This window comes from Gallus gallus, chromosome 8 (genome assembly GCF_016699485.2).
Source record: "Gallus gallus isolate bGalGal1 chromosome 8, bGalGal1.mat.broiler.GRCg7b, whole genome shotgun sequence".
NCBI lineage: Eukaryota > Metazoa > Chordata > Aves > Galliformes > Phasianidae > Gallus > Gallus gallus.
This window is the reverse complement of record NC_052539.1, coordinates 20844046-20863512: the sequence shown is the minus strand read 5'-3', so window position 1 is coordinate 20863512 and position 19467 is coordinate 20844046. Positions and strand designations below refer to the sequence as shown.

Genomic DNA, 19467 nt, shown 5'->3' with positions numbered 1-19467 from the left:
GCGGGAAATGCCGCTCCGCCGGCAGCCGCCGCACGGCCTGCTGGGAACTGCAGTCCGGCGGCGGGACCGTGAGGCGAGGGAGGGCGCGGCTCCGGCCTCGGAGTGGGGGCACAGATAAAGGCCACCACACGTCAAAGGGAGACGCTGACATGAAGGAGTCCTCCACCAGTTTATTTCTCTTTGACAACCGTACAGGTGGGAACGAGCCCTGCCACCTCCCAGCACTCAGACTGGACATCTTTGGTACAGAGACACAGGACAACTTCATGGGAAAGGTAGGACGGGTTTCTGTGAGGCTCGCTAAAAAGTCATTGAGGCTGTTGTGAGAGGAAGGTCTGAGCTGGGAGCTACCCGTGCAGCGAGCAGTGGAGATGCTTGCTCTGAAGGCCTGCTCCAGGGCACGCGTTTATTCTCCTCAAATCAACAGACAAATTAAAAGAGAAAGAAAAAGAGGGGAGAGTTCTAAGTCCCACAAGGATTCCCGAGAGGATAAAAAGCATGCAGCATGGCTGGCAACCTGGGTTTTAACCAGTGTTTTATGGACAAAGTGCAAGTGCAGCACATTTCACTGTATTCCTTGTATAAAGTATTAATGAAGATACTGAAGCTGATAGCTGAGCAGTTGTTCGGTCTGAAAATGCTTTCCCTTTTTATTCCCACGTGTGGTTTTGAAATCTTTACTACTGTTCAGCAGGCAGATAGCATTACCCAAAGTATTGCCCTTGCCTGATAACAATGTTGGGAACTTGATTTAGACTCTCCCACTCTTTATCTAATGGCAAAAGATTGGATGCTCCCCAGGGCAAGCTTGCAGTCATTGTAATAAATCCACAAACTCTGACGTGGAGCTCCGGGATCTCCAGAAAGAAGGTCAATCAAAAGTAGTACGCTGTAAGAAAACCTACTCAGGAAGAAAGGTTTCGTATAGACGGGGCTGGGTGTTTCTTTGACATATTACGGCACTAATTACTGTATAGGAAAAGTATATAAAGGAGCATGTCATTCTAACACCTTATTTTCTTGTAGTTAATAGGGATCATTGAAGGGATAATTGGGGTGTCCGGCATCTCTTGGTACTGGTTTTCCATTCACCTGTGAAGTAAGCAGACAGACACACGTCAGAAAGAAAAAGATCCGTTCTTTCTCTCTTTCAAATTCTAATGGTTTCAACTGGTAAATCTTTCTATGTCAAATATCTGGGAGACCTGAGCTTAATCAAGAGTTGTTCCCTCTACTCCTAAGTCCTCCTAGCACCTGTAGAAAGAAATATTTCTTGTAGCCTAAAGCAAGAGTCTTTCTTCCAGCTTCTTGGGATTGAAGAACCAAATTAAGCACAGTGAAGCATTTTGCCTTGTAGCCATCCCTGAATAAATGCTGCAGATAAATGTGCATGCTTCACAGCACTCTGCAGAAGTCTGCGCTTTTGCCCTTCTTTTCATGACAGAGTTGATGGGCTGCCAATTTAACACATGGATCACACACTGAGACACCAGCGTCACTGAACTCCTTCCTAGTGCTTTTTAATAACACACCTACTATAAGAACATTTTTGTGACTAACCAGTTTTTCCAGCTGTAAGAAGGGAATACTACAACAAACTAACATTTGTTGATAATGAAACAAAGGCTTTGGGTGGCCCAATGCAGACACAGTCACTCAGAAGTCTCAGTTCCTATGTCCCAAAGCTGAATGCTCATACACGCAAACTGCATTCCTAGGTGTATTAAGCCCACTGCAAAATCCCCATTTACTCAGAGCTGGGGTAAAACCTTGCTCCTCACCTGTGATGTTTGAGGAAATTTATATGCAGCATCAACAAGGAGATGGATCTCCACAGGTGAGTAGCATCATTCAGCTAAAACTTATACTAAGCACATAATGGCTGAGTAAAAGTCATGTTAGAGACACGATTGATTTTATACACGTGATTTTTATACTACTGTGATGCTAGATATCACTCACAATGTTATGGGGGCAGAGGCAATCACAGCTACTTTCAAATCAAGTATCCTCTAGCAAGTCCCTCTATTCGCTTTCAGATTAAATCCCACATTTCAAAGCGACTGGGATCCCTGCTTTACAGGATCCAGGGTGGTGTAAAAACAGTCACTTGGGGGCACTCGAGAGCACAAAACTGGGATGTCAGGTTTAACATTCGGCTGGTGCTCGGTTTAAAATAACATTAAGGTGAAATGAAACTGCCAGCTGACGGCAATACTTAAAACTATGGACAAAACTATCTTCGCGTTTTCTCATATGCTTCTGAGAGCCAACAACTGCAAGTTCCTAGAATTCACGTTCCTTTTCTCTCCCACCTCCTCCTGCCCCGTTTCTTTCCCCTGCGTATTTTCCCTACTTGGATCAGCCCTTCAGGTATCTATATTTGTTAGCAGCATGTCAAAACAGCAGCTGCCAGAAGCAACGTTGTATACAGCTGTTTCTAGACTACCCCAGGAATCTGAAGGACAAAGGGGAGTAAATCAGCAGCAAAGACACTGTGGATCAACAGCAGCTAACTATCAGAAAAGGACAGACTGTGCGTACGCCACCACCTCTCCTCCTGTCCTGGCTCGCTAGTCATTCCGTTTTGCTTATGTGTATTTCTTAGCCCGTGTTTCCAAAAGTTTGGACGTCAGGCTGATACCAGGTACGGCTAAACAATTTCCAGCCTCTATCCAGGTAATGATCTGCTAAAATGTCAAACGTCTTAAACTGCCTACGTGCAATATAATAGATTCACATCAGACTTAGAGCAAAACAACAAGGTGAAGAGGAGTGGCACAACTATGAAACCCTGTGGTTATGTACCAGCAAGGTAAAGCAAGGGAAAACCGTCTCATCAGTTATGACACTGCCACATCACACTTTCAAATCCAGACACTATAAATGAGATTCATAAAGGAGACAGGCATGAAAGGTCAGACAGGCATTTTAATTCGCAGATGATGAAAATTCTTTCTGATATGCCTGGAAGGGATGGGCTGGAGACAAAAGGTTCCGCTCGAGATCTTACAGCCAGCACAACGTTTTACTTCTCCTCATCTCACTTCTTCCTGTCTCATTATCTGTCAGCATGGCGATATCTTTGAAGCCCGGCTGCATCATACTCACACCTGTATCCAGCTGGATGGGCCAGCACTTTGAACTGTATTTCATCTCCTCTCTGTGTGTCATTGATCTGATCACATCTCCCAGGTAACAAAAGCACATGCACTGTCCCTGAATAGTCCGAGCCAGGCTACGTTCCAAATGTATTTTGCAGCTTTGTTACCAAAACGACTTTGTTTGCAGCACGAGTAGGAAAACACTTGAAAGAAACATCCTGTCAGCAGCAGGTGTGTTTGTCACCACCACATTCACACATGAGCAGCTAAGCTGGCAGTTTGGTACAAACTCCCAACCCATAAGCAAAGAGAATTTTGATTGCAGGGATGTGGGAATTTATATTTACACACACACACACACACACACACACACACTGAAGTAGCCCTACAGTTAAAAGCATGGCCTTGAAGCTCTCCTAAGGTTTGCTTCTGAAAAATTATTTCAGCTTAGATACCCTAAGAAGAGGCAGTGCTGTAACTCATACGTAGTTCTGACAGGATATAGAGAGCTACAGAAAAGCCACACTGTGGCCACATGCACATAAACAAAACTATTAGAAATGTGAGGATTTTACCGTAAGCATTGGCACAATGTAACGCCAGTTCTTATTCAGGCTTCCAACGTGGCTCATCTCCTCTTCTGTGAGGCTGAAATCAAAGACCTAAGAACAAAATAAAGAGGTTTAGTTCAGTAACCATAACTTTTCATATTGAATTCTGTTGAATTCTGCCTCTTGGTTTTGTTTCCTTTAGAAGCCACAAACATCTCCTTGGGTCATGAATTTCTGCAGAGTGAAATCCCACTCCTCAGCAATCCAGGACAGAACGTACCAGCAGCAGTGACCCTACACATTGAGCTGTTTCAGCATTTAATTTCAGGTGACAGTAAAAAACCACAGAGGCAACAGGCACGCAATTAATTAAGCTGTAGTTGTATAGTATTTCTTTTTTTATTTTCAAAAAATAAAACCTATTGCAAGATCCTAGCATTAAGACCCAATAAAAGTATTTTGTGGATACTCTTCCACAAAAATGAAGAACCGTGGGACTGCTCTTCCAAATGCTCCCTCTTGGTTCTGTTCCCACACACATCTAAACCTTGACCAACTACAGCATGCAATGGAGTTTTTGCAGTTTCCAGCAGCATACATCTCAGGCTTTGGTTTAATGGGAGTAACAGCTGCAGAAACAAACCCTTGCTTAAGAACAAGCATGCAACCTGCCAGTCTGTCTGATTAAGGGCTGAAAAAAAATCACAGGAGGTGATTCAGAGACCCACCCAATTATTGCAAGTCAGTGTTCAAATAATGTCTGTACACACACACACACACACACACACACACACACACACACACACAGTTGCTTGAAACTTCTGGTTTCCTCACATCTTTAACTTCCCTCCTGTGCACACGCACTTTGACAGGCATGAAGCACGTGCTTCAGACTGTTGTTATTCAAGTAGCAGGACAGCGTGTTACTCACATGAAAGGACACTGCTGAAACTCCCCATCTCCATCTGAGCTTACCTGGAGGTTCTGCAGAATGCGAGCAGGAGTGACACTCTTGGGAATAGTGACCACTTTGCGCTGCGCCTGCCATCTGTTGGGAGGGGAGAGAGATTTTCTATGCATGCTGCCCAAGAACCCTGACATTTATTTTGGTTCAACAATTATCAGTGGCAGCAGAGATGTCATTTATGGTTTCTGCAAACAAAATACCCCGAAGAAGACCACCACAGCACTGTATTGTATTAGAAGGGCAACTTGCTGCTGCCCAAGATTGTGCTAGATATAAAGCCAAACAAAAGAATGAGGACAGAAACGCAATGCTACTTCACAAAGTGCTCATCACATTCTGGGTATCACTCGACCACCTTGTTTCCCAGTACAGCTTCTGCTACTTAACCACAAAGCAGCAAACAGTTCTTCACTGTGAAGGAAGGGAAGTCCCTTCCACAATCTCTCTTAGAGCTCTTTTAAATGCAGTAGCAGGGGCTGTAAGGTTCAAGCAACTGGCCACGTGCACATCTAAAACAAGCAGCAGCTGGGTTTGCTTTTGGCACTTTGTGATTCTAACTCCCCACTTCACGGGGGAAAAAACACATATCCTAAAGTAGATGCCTTCGAGCTTTTGTATTCTGCTTTATCTAAGGCCAGGTCCCAGAGCTGTACCTGAGGAGGATCTGTGCAGGTGACTTCTTGTATTTTTCTGCCAGTTTTTTGATCCCAGGTTCCTCTAGAAGCACAGGCTCATCTGGGTGTTTCCACATGCGATCAGGAGAACCGAGGGGACTGTAGGCAGTAACAACCAGTCCTCGTTTCTGGCAGTGAGCTATCAGCTCGTTCTGAGCTAGGTAAGGGTGGCATTCTACCTATTAAAATGACCCACAAAGAATGGCCAAAGGAAAATGATCAGTACAAAGCTCTAAATAAACAGGAGGTGAAAAGCTCAGCAGAATCAAGCACATCACAAGAGGTCATTGCAGGTTCTGGAAAACCTCATGAAGCTATAACTACAAGGAAAATGAAAGATGGCATGGTAGCGTAAGATCATAGTAAAAGGAAAAGAGATTGTTTAACCTTAGAGTGCTGGATTTATCTCCATGTATCCAACAAATCATCCAACAAGCAAGGGAGCTCTCTATAGGAGGGATTTAAGTTAGTCCCTCAATCTTTTTTTGTTCCTGTAGACTAAACCCATCCTCACAGGGAAGAAAGAAACTCTTCTGCTGAAGAGTTGTCAACTAAGTAGGTGTAAATGGCCACAAACATGGATACAGGCCTTTTTTCCATTTAATTCACCTATCTGGAAGGGCCCTCTGTGTGCCTATTCCTGCATGCATGAATATACTCCTCCCTGTACATCAGAAGCTGCACTCCTTGTGCTAAACAGGCAGCATTGGTTTTCTTCACTCCCATGGAAAACCAGGAAGGTATACCTCCTCCTCCTCTCCTTTGTTCATCTTACCTGGAGCACAGCTGGTTTGACAGTAGCCACACTTAATACATCATCAATCTGACGACTATTGAAGTTTGACAGCCCAATGGCTTTCGCAAGACCTTTTTCTACCAGCTTCTCCATAGCCTTCCAGGTATCCTTGTAGTCAGTGTAATCATAACGCATCGTGCCATCAGGGTTCTTTGGGAAGAGATTGTCCCCTCGTCTGCAGCATGAAAGGCACAGTGTAAATACACACAGCACGTGATTTCTGTTGTATTAGATCTTCACTAAGAGAAACTTTATTGTAAGTACTCTTAAGAATACCTGAGCTTATGCATAGTTTGGAAGCTGGAGTACAAACTGAGCAAATTTCCCTCTTGAATTCCCTGATGAAGACTTAGCCTACAAGCAATTATTTTACACACAGTCTTTCCTATGTAAACTTGCAATCTAGTACTTGAAACCTCTTACCTATAGCACACTGCTTGCCTATAGCGACTACACAAAAACCATCAGCCACTGCATATGTAATAATAGCAACAATAGCAATAATAGCTGCAACCCGGAAAGTAGCTTGGTTGTTCAGTTTGTTTTTGAGGGGGGACTGATAGTCTGTTTGGAGCTGTTGCCAAAGGGGCCTTGGTTTAAGAGCTACGTAGCAGAGACTGAGTGCAAAGTAGTCTGGTTTTCCCGTTCTCTTTGGATTCTGCAGCATGGTTAGCACTGGGTGCAAGCTCTGGTTTTCAGAGAAGTCTAAACATGTACATGTTGCTTGTAGGATGGGTGTGTTTCCAGTTAGTCATACCAACTCAATAAAATAAAAGACAAACCAACTAAGCACCCAAAGCCACACGCAGGAAGAAGCTGGTTATGGCAGGTGACACCGGCACACCAACTGAGGGCTGTGAGCAGTCTCTGAGCAGCTCATGCTCGGAGAGGTGCCAGTGATTCCTCTGGAATCCAGAGTGCTGCCTCATGGCCACTGCAGAACACTGCTAGCCCAGATCCCAGAGACTGTCTTACATTGCTCTAGCTAAGCAGTGAACGTGCTGTGAGGTAACAGCAGCTAGGAACACCATGCTTGTGCACCTCATTTTTGTTTGTACATCTATCCATCTGATCATCATATGAACTCTCAGCCTTGAAAAGCAGCCTCCTATCAAGAGTAGAAAATGCATCTCTCACTTAATATATAAGACCTAGGGTACTGTGATTCTCATCTGGAAGTCCGTTTTAATTTCCATTAAAGTAACATATCTTCTGCACAGACTCCCAGTACAGCAGGCACTGTAGGTAATCAGGCACTAAAACAGTAGAAGTAGAGCTAATAGAAAACTGAGAGTGAACTTTTACCAATGAGAAACGGTGAAGAACTCAACATCAGTTTTGCCAACATTTGCCACAACAGCAGCAGTTTAAATCATATTACCTAAATAGACATTATTATTTGTGTTCCGTGTTATTATCAAAGCAATGTTGAAATGGTTTTGTCCAAACAGCTGTAAAACAAACCTATTTCAAAATAGGGGGAATTTTTAACAGCAGTTCTTCCTCCAGACCAGCCCTGCTTGAAAACACTTCCTCATTCTGCTGTGATGAGGGACACATTTAGAACTGGAGTGTCTTTCATGAATGCTTGGAAAAATTCAGTTCATATAACTAGAAGGGGAAAAATGTTTTAAGTGTGCAGAATAGGCTGAAGCCCTCTGAGTCTGACAGGGTTTCTCCTGGTCAGAGAAGTGTCCATGCAAACAGCTGGGCAGGAGATTTTTTTTCTCTTCTTTTTACTGATGGTTGAAATAGGGGAAAAAAAAACCAAAACCAACACGGTATCCATGACTGCAGGAAAACAAAGCAATGACCACTGCTGCTGGCAGGATTGTAAGATACCCAGAACTAGCATTTAATTTCCCCTATTTCCTCAGATCTTACAATGACTGCAATTCAAGTGACATAAGAGGCCATTTTCATTTCCTTCTCATGCAGACACCACCATGACGCTGCATGTGCTCAGTTCCAGTACAGTCAGTAACCATCAGTGAAAAGTGCTGCCTTCTTTACAAAGTGCTTCGTTTTCATCTCAAAGATAAGTACAACAAATTCCCAGCCAACTCAGAGAATAAAGAATAATGAAATAGGAACAGTAGTTTCTGTGAATGGATGTATCAAATATGAATGAATGTACTGGTTTCAGGTAGAAAGGGGTCTGTAGCAGTCTGTTGGACTACCCTATAAACCACCCATAAAAGCATCCTGCAGGCAGCTTACACTGGATGGAAGACACAGCTCAAAAAGAAGCTCCTTAGGACATAACACCGACCACTTATGTAAAACTGGGGCTTCTGCATCCCACGTTCCTTTCCAGGCTGAACTTACTCAAAGGCATGGGGCCAGTGCATGAGGTACAGATCCAGGTAATCCAGTTTCAAATCCGCAAGTGTTTTCCTTAGTGCTGGCTCAACATCTTCCGGGTGGTGCTTGGTATTCCACAGCTTTGATGTTACAAACAGGTCCTCCCTTTTAATAACCTTTAAGAAAGGAAGGAGAGCTTCATTTACCGGAGAGAGCTGAGGAAGAACTGCAGCAATCCCCCAAATATCTTAAGAACAAAAGGAAATCATTTAAGTTGAACAACAAATAAGTTAACAAGTGAGACGTACAAATGAAACCTTTCAGAAACGTGCTAGATGGAGAACAAGAGAAATACACACAGATGTGAGCCCACCCTAATATACACCACACACGTAGCAGTTCCCTAGAAGTTCTGAAACAACAAAACAACCCCCCCACGCTTCCCCACACAAATTCCACAGTTAAAGCCACTACTCAGCCTAAACCAAAGATTACTTGGTTTATTCATGTGTACATCTTGCAGTTTCTTCCAGTTTCTTCCCAGGCACAACCAGCTAACTTGCTACGTTCGTCACATGTTATAAACCAAGACTGTTTCTCATAGAAAGGACGTGGGAAAATAAACAAGCAGTTTCCCCAAACCTCTGCACTTGAATTTTGAAGCTCTGGGAGGAATGCTCCAAGAACTGAAGGTCATGTATTGGAAGGATAAGGCCCACAAATGGAATCAAATAGAATTGTGGGTATTTAGGAAGTATTAAACGTGAAATGGAGGTCATGTTTGACACACTGAAGCCATTGGAAGGCATCTCTTATTGATCTTTGCAGTACCAAATTACACTCAAGTCTACAGTTTATAGGAATGATTAATTCCTTCATTTCTCTCTCCCAGCCATTCACTTGTTTGTGGGTCACATATCAGCTGTTGTGTTCAACGAGCCAACATTCTCGTTAATTCTTAAGTTCGTTAGCTAATACAGAGTAGAAATAGTCCTACGCTTCTCCACATTAATTGCCAGTATCTAAAGGGTGCAAAGGAATCCCTGGGGCAAGCTGAAAGCGGCCTCTCCACAGCTAAGCACCTAACAAAGAGATTGCCCTGCAGCAAAGGGCAGAGGACCAGAGAAGAAACATGAGAACTTTCATTCCAGAGGCTCTGAGGCCATATGCATCATTCTTCTGGCCCCTGGGGCAAACAAGAGCAAAAGGATGACTTGAAGATTTCACCCGAGATAATGCATAGGAATGTCGGTTGCATTCCATTACAGCCATGAAGCTCAGTGCAGGCCACTGCACCGTTACCAAACCTTCAAATGCAGCTGCTGCTTTAAAAAATCAGTAGTTACGGAATTTGCTGCAGCTACCCAGCACTGCACAGCACTCTGAACTGGCAAACTAGAAAATATGTGAGAATTTACTCTATTATAACTATTGATTCTGGCAACCTTTGTTTTTCAAACGCGTCAGTGGGGTTATTGGATGGGGAGGTGTTTATCTGGGAATTCCAAAAAGGCATTTTCTCTAAGCTTCCATGCTGTTATTCCAGATGATCATTCCCCCTCCTGACAGCCAGGATGATTCCAGAGGACAGAATGCCCTCTTTCATGCCTGCCCTGTTAATAACAAGCAGCTGGGACAGACCAGAAGGAAAAGCCACAGACATTAACTTCGCACTCTGCTCTTTCAGGTCACATCTGTAAATTTTGATACAACATACAGTCATGGGGTTCTTGTGTTTTTACCTTGTTGGGCCCAACGCATTCCTGGAAAGCATCACCGATCTCTGCTTCGTTGCTGTAAGCTGCTGCACAATCAACGTGGCGATAACCCACACTTAGGGCGTATTTCACTGCTTCTTTCACCTGGAATCACAAGCAGATTACCAAATGCAACCAGTGGAAAGGAGCACAACTGAAAAAAATTGCTAAGGACTTCATGAGGAACACTGCCACAGTACAGAGCTACAGAAGCTCGTGAGATCCCAGCATAGTAGGTAAGAGTGCCCTATGGCACAGCCTTGGTGAGCAGAGTGCCAAGTGCTAGCAGGCACTCCAAGAGTAACGTGAAAACAGACCGTGCATGCAGGCCGAGCACAGGAGAACTCACTGCACAGAATGGAAATCCATTCTTAGCTGTAGTTGCCACACTTTTGTTAAGCATCAGAGGAGCTGTAAGAAGCGGATTTCAAATAAAAATGTATCAAGACAGTGTCGGTGGGACTAACCAGCCAATCAGTCAATGTTAGCCAAGCTGGAAAGGTACGACCTCTCCCCGAATAAAAGGAAAGCCAGGTTTGTAATTTCATAATTTCCGGAGCTCAGGTTTGGTTCAACTGCTTAACTTCTAAGATAAGGCCACTTCACGGCACATTTTTCTCCTGTGTCTCCTTCTCACTGATTGTGCAACAGCAGTCACTATACTGGTGGTTATTAACGCATGGCCTGCAGGGATCTCCTCCTGATGCTCAGTTTCACATTTTGCTTTACACGCTTCTGATGAAGAAGGTGCTGCCAACAGCCAGAACGGCTGGAACCGAGGCACCACGCTTTGCTTGTGTTTCTGCTGTTGAAAGCTGTAATGAAGCACAAGTACAACGTATATCGTCACATGCTGGCATCAGATATGGAGCAAGGCTAGAAACCAGAGGGAACACAGAATGGCATCTCTCCAGGATGCTTAAGTGGCTTTTCAATAGAGGTTTTCAAGAAAAGTTTTAAATAACTGATCGTGTAAGCATGAAGAAATTACTCTAGTGTCACCATCTCCCTTTAAATAGAGCATTCAGTAAAATCCATCCTATTTAACTTCCAGTGGTCGGTATGCACATATTCTCTGTTCAGCTCTTATGTGCTACAGTCAGAGCACACCTCTGTACAGGGATTTCTATATACTGCTCTTCCCAGACCTGTCTCGTGGGACTGATGGAGATTAAGTTGCTCTTTGTTTGATGCTATAGGGCCCTAATCTAGTTGGAGACATTAAAACATGTCGAGGAGGGCTAGAGCCTGATGGCTTTCTTTCAGCTCAAGTAGCAGCATTTTCAATTTTAAAGCCAACGAAATGATTGAAACCAAGGCTCTTGCTTTCAGGTGCTACCAAAAAAAAGGGGAAATGAAATGTGAAAGAGCTCTCTCTTCTGCTGGTGAATTTCATTTGCTTTTCCTGTCAAGAACTGCAGTAAAAGCAGACACAGGATATTCTGACTACATTCTTTGGCATTTTGAGAGGAAAAGTGGAACTTAGACTGGTTGCCCTTAGCCAGAATGACAAAGCACTTCTATTACAACGGTGAAGTCAGCTGTTCCTCTCTCTAGCAGGATGGGATTTACAGTCCTTCTTTCACTTTGACGAGACATTTCTCAGAAGGTCACTGGGAAGTCGAGGTCACAAGGACTCTGAAATCACCTGGGACAGACTGAAGGCTTTTAAAGCTGAGCATCCCCCCTCCACAAAGGCGGAAGTTAAGGGGAAGAAGCACGCTCTGTTTAATTTTGGGGTGTGCCCACCCCCCCCCTTCTTATTTTTAAAGGCATAGCAGAAAGGAAAGGGAAACCAGCATGGGCTTTTTCTGAACTGTTTCCTCATTTCCTCTATCACGTACTGGTTTTTATTTTATAAATCCGAGCGGGAACAAAATTTGCATAAAACTTTATGGCACCTCTTGCAGAAAACCAGGGGTGAGGCACTCCAAGTGCCTCTGGACAGTCATAAAAGCAGAGGTCATATTTCAGTATCGGTGTTTTCATATATTTCTAGCACTGACAAACTAGGACCAATCATTTAACTACAGTTTGGATCTGGGCACACTTGTGTAAACTTACTCAGACATTCCTATCTGAACCAGGAGAGGTCCTGGTCCATGCAAAAGGCAAATAATAAAGAGCAAGATGTACAAATAAGAGCTTCAGTGAGGCAATGAACTCTGATAGAAGGATGTGAGTGTAACAATAGTGCTTTGTTTCAAGAGAAACTTTGAGTATTCTTGACATTACGTTCAAGCAGGTACATGCATCTCCCGGGGTGGGGAAGACTCAGCATTAGTTAGAGATTCAAATGCCTCAGGATGTTTTGTGTTGTATGGTAATAACAGCCAAGGGATCCTTGCAGCTTTTCTTTAGTGCAGCCTGTGGAAGGAGCAATTACTGAATTAAATTTTCTTCCACTGGTTGAGTTGAGTCAGACAGCTTAAGTAAGGACAGATCATCAGGCCACGTGATATTCAGGTGCAGCGTGACCAAATAGTTTGCTGTAAAGGAAGGAACTCAGACCACCATATGAATGGTAACTTGCAGTTTTGCTTCCCCAAAGCAACGAGTAATGCCTCCTATCCTTCAGATATTTAATTCAAGTTCTTCCCTTAGTATATCCCAGTAGTAGTGAATTTGTGCTCCCATACGCAGGATTCTCTAGATGCTCTGGCAAGGTTTTCAGGACCTAAGTAAGCAGTCTCCTCCACAGCTGCAGTGCTGTCACAAGACACCCAGCCTGACTGGTTTTCTGAGGTATGCATTTCCTCTTCTGGCTTTCCTGAACTTTCACACAGAAATACAGCCCCCTGTAAGCCCCACATCTCCTGTCCCAACAGAGCCAACCTCTGTCACAGCACCTGAGACCGTTCCATCCTCCAGGCTGGAAGCGTGGCCCACTTGTGAGAAGAGAAAAAAACATTAAAGGATTACAGCTCCAGTGCTAATAGTCCGTGCCACTGGTATTCCTGATGCTCCAGTCTCAAAGGACTTTTGTCTTTGGGCTCATTCATGCTACTGCTCAGAAGCTTCTGTACTGTATTCGCTTCCACTCAATAGCTCTCCGTCATGTTCCTATGGTAACGTCTAAAACAAATTTCTCTTCTTAGCATTTCATCATGTAAAGCAAAAACCATAATGTTATTCTAAATTACCACCCCAGCTGGGCTTAGATTCACAGAATGGCCTGGGTTTGACTTCACCTCCTATGAACTGTGAGGTGATGATACCTTTGTCCTGCACTGCTGAGATCTGGCTTCAAGTTGAAGGGTTGTTTAGGATCTGGAATAATAATGGCAGTGATAAAGAAATTATTCAAGAGTATAAGGTCAAGACTGAAAAACAGCTTGGCAAGGAAAATAACTGCAACCTGCAGAATATTTACTTGAAATAATTTAAAAGCAAACTAATTCTACTCTCGCTCCTAATTAAGCCCTTGTACAAAAAGGATTTTGATAAGTAGCGTGTATTTGGGAAGTGGCTGCACTGAATACAATCAATGATTATTCTGCCTGTGTGGGTCTTTGGCCCTTGGTCTTTAATTCACAATCATAGTTACTCTCCCTGAACCACATCACGCCCTTTCAGAAGTAAATCATTTCGATGCTCTGCCAAATTGCTGCTGTGCCTCTGAATCTGATAAATGTCCAAGAGTGATAAACAGGAACTTATTTATTCCACAGGAATAGCAGCATCTTCTGCAACTCTGGCTGTTTTTTACTACATTTTCTAGATTTTGCCTTCAATACGTTCAAGGAACACATCTTTGAAGGCAGTCATTGTTCCACAGTTGTGACCCCCATTGACTTCCCTTGGACCCCAGGTAGATCTAAGTAGCAAATCCCTGCTGGATTCAGCTGCTGGCAGTGCTGCTTACGATGGCAAATCTACCTGAGATAGGCTTATATTATGCACACACAGGATCTTTCTTGGCTGTAAGGCAGCACTTTCCTCAGGACAGTTATTGCACAAAGTAATGCGCTGATATTTTGTTTGTTTAGTTTCAGGCATTTGTTTTAGTACAATGCACATTAAACTACCTTGGGTCTGCAGGAATTCATCCACTATGTTCCTGCTTATTAATAAATGTAATGCAGCTGGCAGCTGATGTGACAGAGCTGAACATTCACCCTCATCCTCATTTAACGAGCTGATGGAGCCATCACACTGCCTTGGATTCCACGTCAGTACAGCTTCCATTCCAAACAGAACCACTGTCCTGGCAATTGTTTGGGCAGGAAACCTAATAAGGTGACTCTGAATAGATGTAATTTTTATGGCTTGTTTCCCACCTTTTCCTCCAGCTGGCAAGACAGAATAGCACAAGGGGCCATCTCAAGAAGGCTTTCTGAACTTTCCATCTGTCACAAGCACGGTTTCACCTGACTTACTCCTGTAACTATCATGAAGCTAACGTGAAAGTATAAGCAAGATACGTTTACTGACATGCAGTGGTACATGAAGTCCAAAAGGCATTAAAATAAGAATACCAATTAAGAAATCTTCCAAAGAAGAAGACACTCCTGCTGGACACTGCGTATACCTGCTGTGAAAGGCAAGGTCTGCCCTCAGGAATGTATCTTTTAAATTAAAAAGAAAGGAAAGGACAGACAAGGGAAAGTATTACAACAGGAGGCACAGTCCATAGCATGCAAACATTCCCACAGACAGTCTGCAATAAAACACAAGATTGTTTCCAAGTCTGCCATTTGCCATTTCATTGAATTTAGAAACAGAGTGGCTCCCTAATGACACATTAGCCATCACAGCCTAAAAGCAAGGTGACTCAAACAAGTTCTGAGTTCTGCTACTACACACAGACAGACCACAGGAATAAGACTTATTACAACTGGAGCTCCTGCCTCCCAAAATAATCCCTTCAACTGAGTCACCAGATCAAGCCAGAGGGATGCCTGGTCAGACTGGCAGCCTGAGGATTATGGAGTCAGGCACCATCTTATAACTACAGCACTAATTGCTCTCTCTCTGGATTCATCTCCCACAGCACCACTGCCTGAGGTCTGGTTTAATGAGTCTTAAGGGATCTGCTACTGCTGCTACTATTGTCTTAAAGCCTCTCACATGCACCTCAGTCATGCTTCTGTGGACCTATGACTAAACCCATGCAAGTACAGGATCCAGGTCTCAGACCCAGGATCTTCAAAAGAAGTGGACAAAATGCAAATAGTAGGTGAGAGCACATGATATTAATGTGTGGTTTGTTCCCTACTTACTTGGCCAGGTTCACTTTTCCAGGTTCCCAGTCCTATGAGAGGGATCTTCTGCCCATTGTAGAGTGCAACAAAGTCACATCCTGCAGACATTTTTGCTTCAAGAAGAAAAAGAACAAATTGAGTTTTTGCACCAATTCAGTAGATTACATAAAATGTCCTTTTCTATGCAAGAGTAAATAAATAAAATCACACAGGTCTTGATAATGCTTTAGTTGTTAGACTGGAACAAAGCTGCAGCAAGGTCTTTACAACTTCTGGTGGTACAAACCAGATCTATAGCCTTATAGCTCTATAAAAGAGACTAGAAAGAAAGGCTCTTTCTCCTCCTCATCCTTCTTATTCTTTTACCTCTTTCTCAGTGCACAGCTGTAAGTTTTCTCAGACTTGAGAAGTACATACAATCTCTCCCTTCCAAATCAGCAATAAGCATTGATATACAGAAAGAAGCAAGGCCCTAGGACTTCTGCACAAAGTCTTTCCCTTTCACCAACTCCCTGCCGGCTGACTGAGGAACCAAGCTCTAATTACTGCTGCAGCTGGGGATAAACACATGGTTTTTTATTCTGTCATATAAATAGCCATGTGCAAAAAAGCAGCAGTTCTTTATGTATTTGTACGTTTTGAACCCCAAAATGACTTTGTCGTCCTGCTCTTTTCCATCTCCTTGCTCACGTGGTAAGGGATGCTATCTTTTAAAGAGCTGAAAGGTCCTCCTGTTCCCATACTGTGGAAATCTGCATGTGGACTCTGCTGGCAATTCGACAACAAGAACTCCACTTGCCTAAGATGCAGTTCAAGTACAGACAATATAACAACTAGCATTGCTATCACAGAAGGTGATAGTAATACTGATTTATCACAGATCCACAGAGGAGTAGCATTCTTCTATTACCAAAGGGAGGACGTGAAAATACTGCACAAGGTAAACATCACTTTGGGCTTGGGCTTTTCTCATGCTTAACACCAGGATATGCATGCATTTTCCACATGAAATGCAATACAGCCCCAGCACGATCTTCCATTACCTGTTGCTGGTGTTATAGCTGCTGCAGACAGTAACCTGCTCATAGATTTTATCAAAGAGGAAGCTTTTATACTGTGTCCCAACATCCTCCCATTCTATCTTTCTGGCCGAACTGTTAAAAACAAACCACATTCAGGATGAGCTCCAGAGGCAGCCAGCTGACTTCAGCAGAAGACAAGGAAGTTACTTCTAACGTTTAGCTGTGTCCAAACTCCTGAATGTTATTTACTTAATAACACACAGACAAGAACAAGAGTGGAAGGATGCAATGCTGGCTAAATGGCTGACTATGCAGGAGGAAGCTAGATCTTCAAAGTGAAGCCTTCACACAGAATACTGCTCCAAAAGAGCTCTGTCTCCTCCATAGCGCTGTTCCCATCTTTCTCCTACAAACAAGCACCGACTGATGGATGCGCTCACACAGAAAGTTTGTATTTTCAGTTTCTCACTCAGCTTCCCAAGCCACATTTTTTGAGATGGAGATCCCCAGCACAGTCAGCCTGAGTAGGTCCAGGCTCCAGCAGCACCGATCCTCACACACAGCGTGGCCTTCGTGTCCATGCTGCACACATCTCACAGCTGCAGGACGTGCTCAGCAGAACAGAGCAGCGTGCAGGCAGCTCCCCCCGGTACCTGTCATTCGGCCACCTGCATCTCCTTGCCTTTATCTAACAGAGCAGGAAGTTCTCACGTGAGTGTCTTCTCTGTTTGGCAGTACAAGGGAGTTGTTTTCTTGTAAGAGGATCCTGTAACAGCTCCAGTGACCAAAACAATGGGCCTACACAGCACGCTGCATGTGTCACAGACAGCTGCTTGATGCTGTACCACGCAGGGTGCCCAGCAGGTGAAGGGACGTCTGACTGCCCACACGATTTGCCTTCTTTATAGAGCTAGCTGCGATATGTAGCATTTGAGATGCTACTCTGCTGAGACTGGGACTGTAACGGGGACTTCCTACTGAGACTGTAATGGCCCAACACCTTCTGGTGCAGAATAGTCGGACAAATCAGTCTGGATTTGCACTGAGATACATTCAGTCCGAATGGTGGTGTAAAGGCAGTCATCAGACTGCTGGCGTGCGTCCGCTTTGGGGAGGGGCTGTAGAACAGTCAGAATACGATACTGACATTCTCTTCTGTGCTGAAGATTTGCACAGCCATTTTGTTGCCAGCTGTGCACAGCTGGGTCCACTTTACCTGGATTAAGCTGCCTGCACGGTTCTTACATCACGCAGTGCAACCGAGGCCTGGGGGCTTTCGCATTCGTGCTGCCCTGCAACACCACACAGTGGGCATGTGCTCCACATTGCCACGTTGTGCAATCATCTTAAATGCAGCACTTCGGCCCGGAAGACAAGGTGCACCCGTTTAATTGCTAACTACCATCAGTGTGTTCTGTGGAACCATCTCGCTCCATGTAACATCGTTGTACATTAACACCACACTGAGAGCACGGCTGCGGACTCGGGAAGAATGGAAATGCTACAAGAAAACACTCATTAATAGTTTCCACTCCGATTCTTCCCCTAACGAGGAGATGCAACGTGCCCATGACCTGCTGCCGGTCTGCTCATTTTAAGGCAGCACGGCCCTCTTAAGGGAGAAAATACAATACAAAAAGAAGAAGGTACAGCTGGCACGAGTGAGATACGGCTTCAGCATCACCCATCTCTCCTATCCCCACACTGACACGAAAGAGTAAAGCTCAGAATAACTCAAATCAGTGCGTGCAGCCCAGCCAGGAGGATGCATTCATAACACGGGAAGTGCAAACTACGCCCATCCATCCATCCACCCACCCACCCGCAGTCTCAGCGCGCCGTTAACCAAAGCGACGAGCCTTCTGCCAGCACAATACACACAATCGGGTACGACAGCAGCAGCGCACACATATGTATAGCGCTAAAACCGCAAACACAACCCCGCCCCGCTCTGCTCTGCCCCCCCCGGACCGGTGCCAGCGCCCGCTCGGCTCCCCCGCAGCCCTCCCCGATGGGGGCAGCACGTGCAGCAGCAGGAGGCGCCCCCGGGCAGCGCTCCGCACTCACCCGCACCGCCGCGCACACCGCCACGCACGCTCGGCCGCCGCTGCCGCCGCTCTGCGCTTCCGCTTCCGGCCGCCAGCGGGCAGCGCAGGCCGGGCCCGTGTGGGGTGCTGTGCGGGGCTGCGGGCTCGGCCTTGAGCTGCTGGAGCGGGGACCGCTCTCAGACATAGCGTTTAGGTGGTCCTGTGTGCAGCCAGGAGCGGGACCTGGTGATCCGTTCCTGCTCTGGATGGTCTGGTGTTTGTTTTATGGGCAGCCCTAATTACCAAGAAGGCAGGGAATGCACCGTGGCATTTACAATCATTTGACCTTAGTTTTTGTCCTAAAAGGTGCCTGAAGGAGTGTCGCTTCCTGAGGAGACATCAGTCTCCTGCTGCAGGTGCACAGCAATGCACTTCCCTCTTTGCACGAGAAGGCTGAAAGCAAAACTAAAGCAGAGTGACTTCACCACGACGGCTACAGCTGCGTATGTGCGGCACTGCCTGCAGTCACAGCCTGCACTGATTTCAGTGGGAACAGAACTGGGGCTGTGGCTGAGATGGCTGCTCTGGGCTCACAGCGCTGCGTGCCTCATCCCAACCACCACCAAGGAAAACTATAACCAGCTTTGGCGTTTACTGCAGGCTTCCATTTTCGTCGTTTATAAACTACACATAGGAATAATTCAGAAAGCATAGTGGGGCTGTATCGGAGTAAGGCGAGGTATTCACCTACCAAGGCTCTTGGCTTCCACACAGGCCGTCCTGCTGCAGATTCTGTCTGCCTTCGACTGCTCGGGAGACTGAAAAGCACAAAGGTTCATTAATCTGTTGGGCAGCCACATGACCAGATTCCTCTGGTGCAGCCTGCCCTGACGTCCCGACGTAACGCAGGGGTGGAAGGAGGGCACAAAAAGACACAGCAATAGTAAGGGAGGGAATGCAATGCTGGGAAAGGGAGAGAATAAAACGGGGAGGGAAAACTGACGGATTCCATTTATTTTTGGAGACTTTGCCGATCAGAAATCCATTCGAAAATCTTCCAA

General features: G+C 45.0%; 1 protein-coding gene and 1 long non-coding RNA gene across 2 annotated transcripts; one reads left to right on the top strand and one right to left on the bottom strand.

Annotated features, from left to right (window-relative positions):
* Nucleotides 1-42: 42 nt before the first annotated feature.
* On the top strand, nucleotides 43-13657 carry LOC112532877. The gene is made up of 2 exons (XR_003076349.3): nucleotides 43-12898; nucleotides 12982-13657. It is a non-coding gene; the product is annotated as an uncharacterized LOC112532877 (long non-coding RNA).
* AKR1A1 (aldo-keto reductase family 1 member A1) lies at nucleotides 151-18494 on the bottom strand. Its single transcript, NM_001006539.3, has 9 exons — nucleotides 18447-18494; nucleotides 15376-15470; nucleotides 10139-10258; nucleotides 8421-8572; nucleotides 6072-6267; nucleotides 5276-5475; nucleotides 4631-4703; nucleotides 3680-3766; nucleotides 151-1092 (listed from the first exon to the last, which is right to left on the bottom strand). The coding sequence occupies exons 2-9, from the start codon at nucleotides 15463-15465 to the stop codon at nucleotides 1027-1029; spliced, it is 984 nt and encodes a 327-aa protein (NP_001006539.1). The 5' UTR covers nucleotides 15466-15470; nucleotides 18447-18494; the 3' UTR covers nucleotides 151-1026.
* Between the last annotated feature and the right edge of the window lie 973 nt (nucleotides 18495-19467).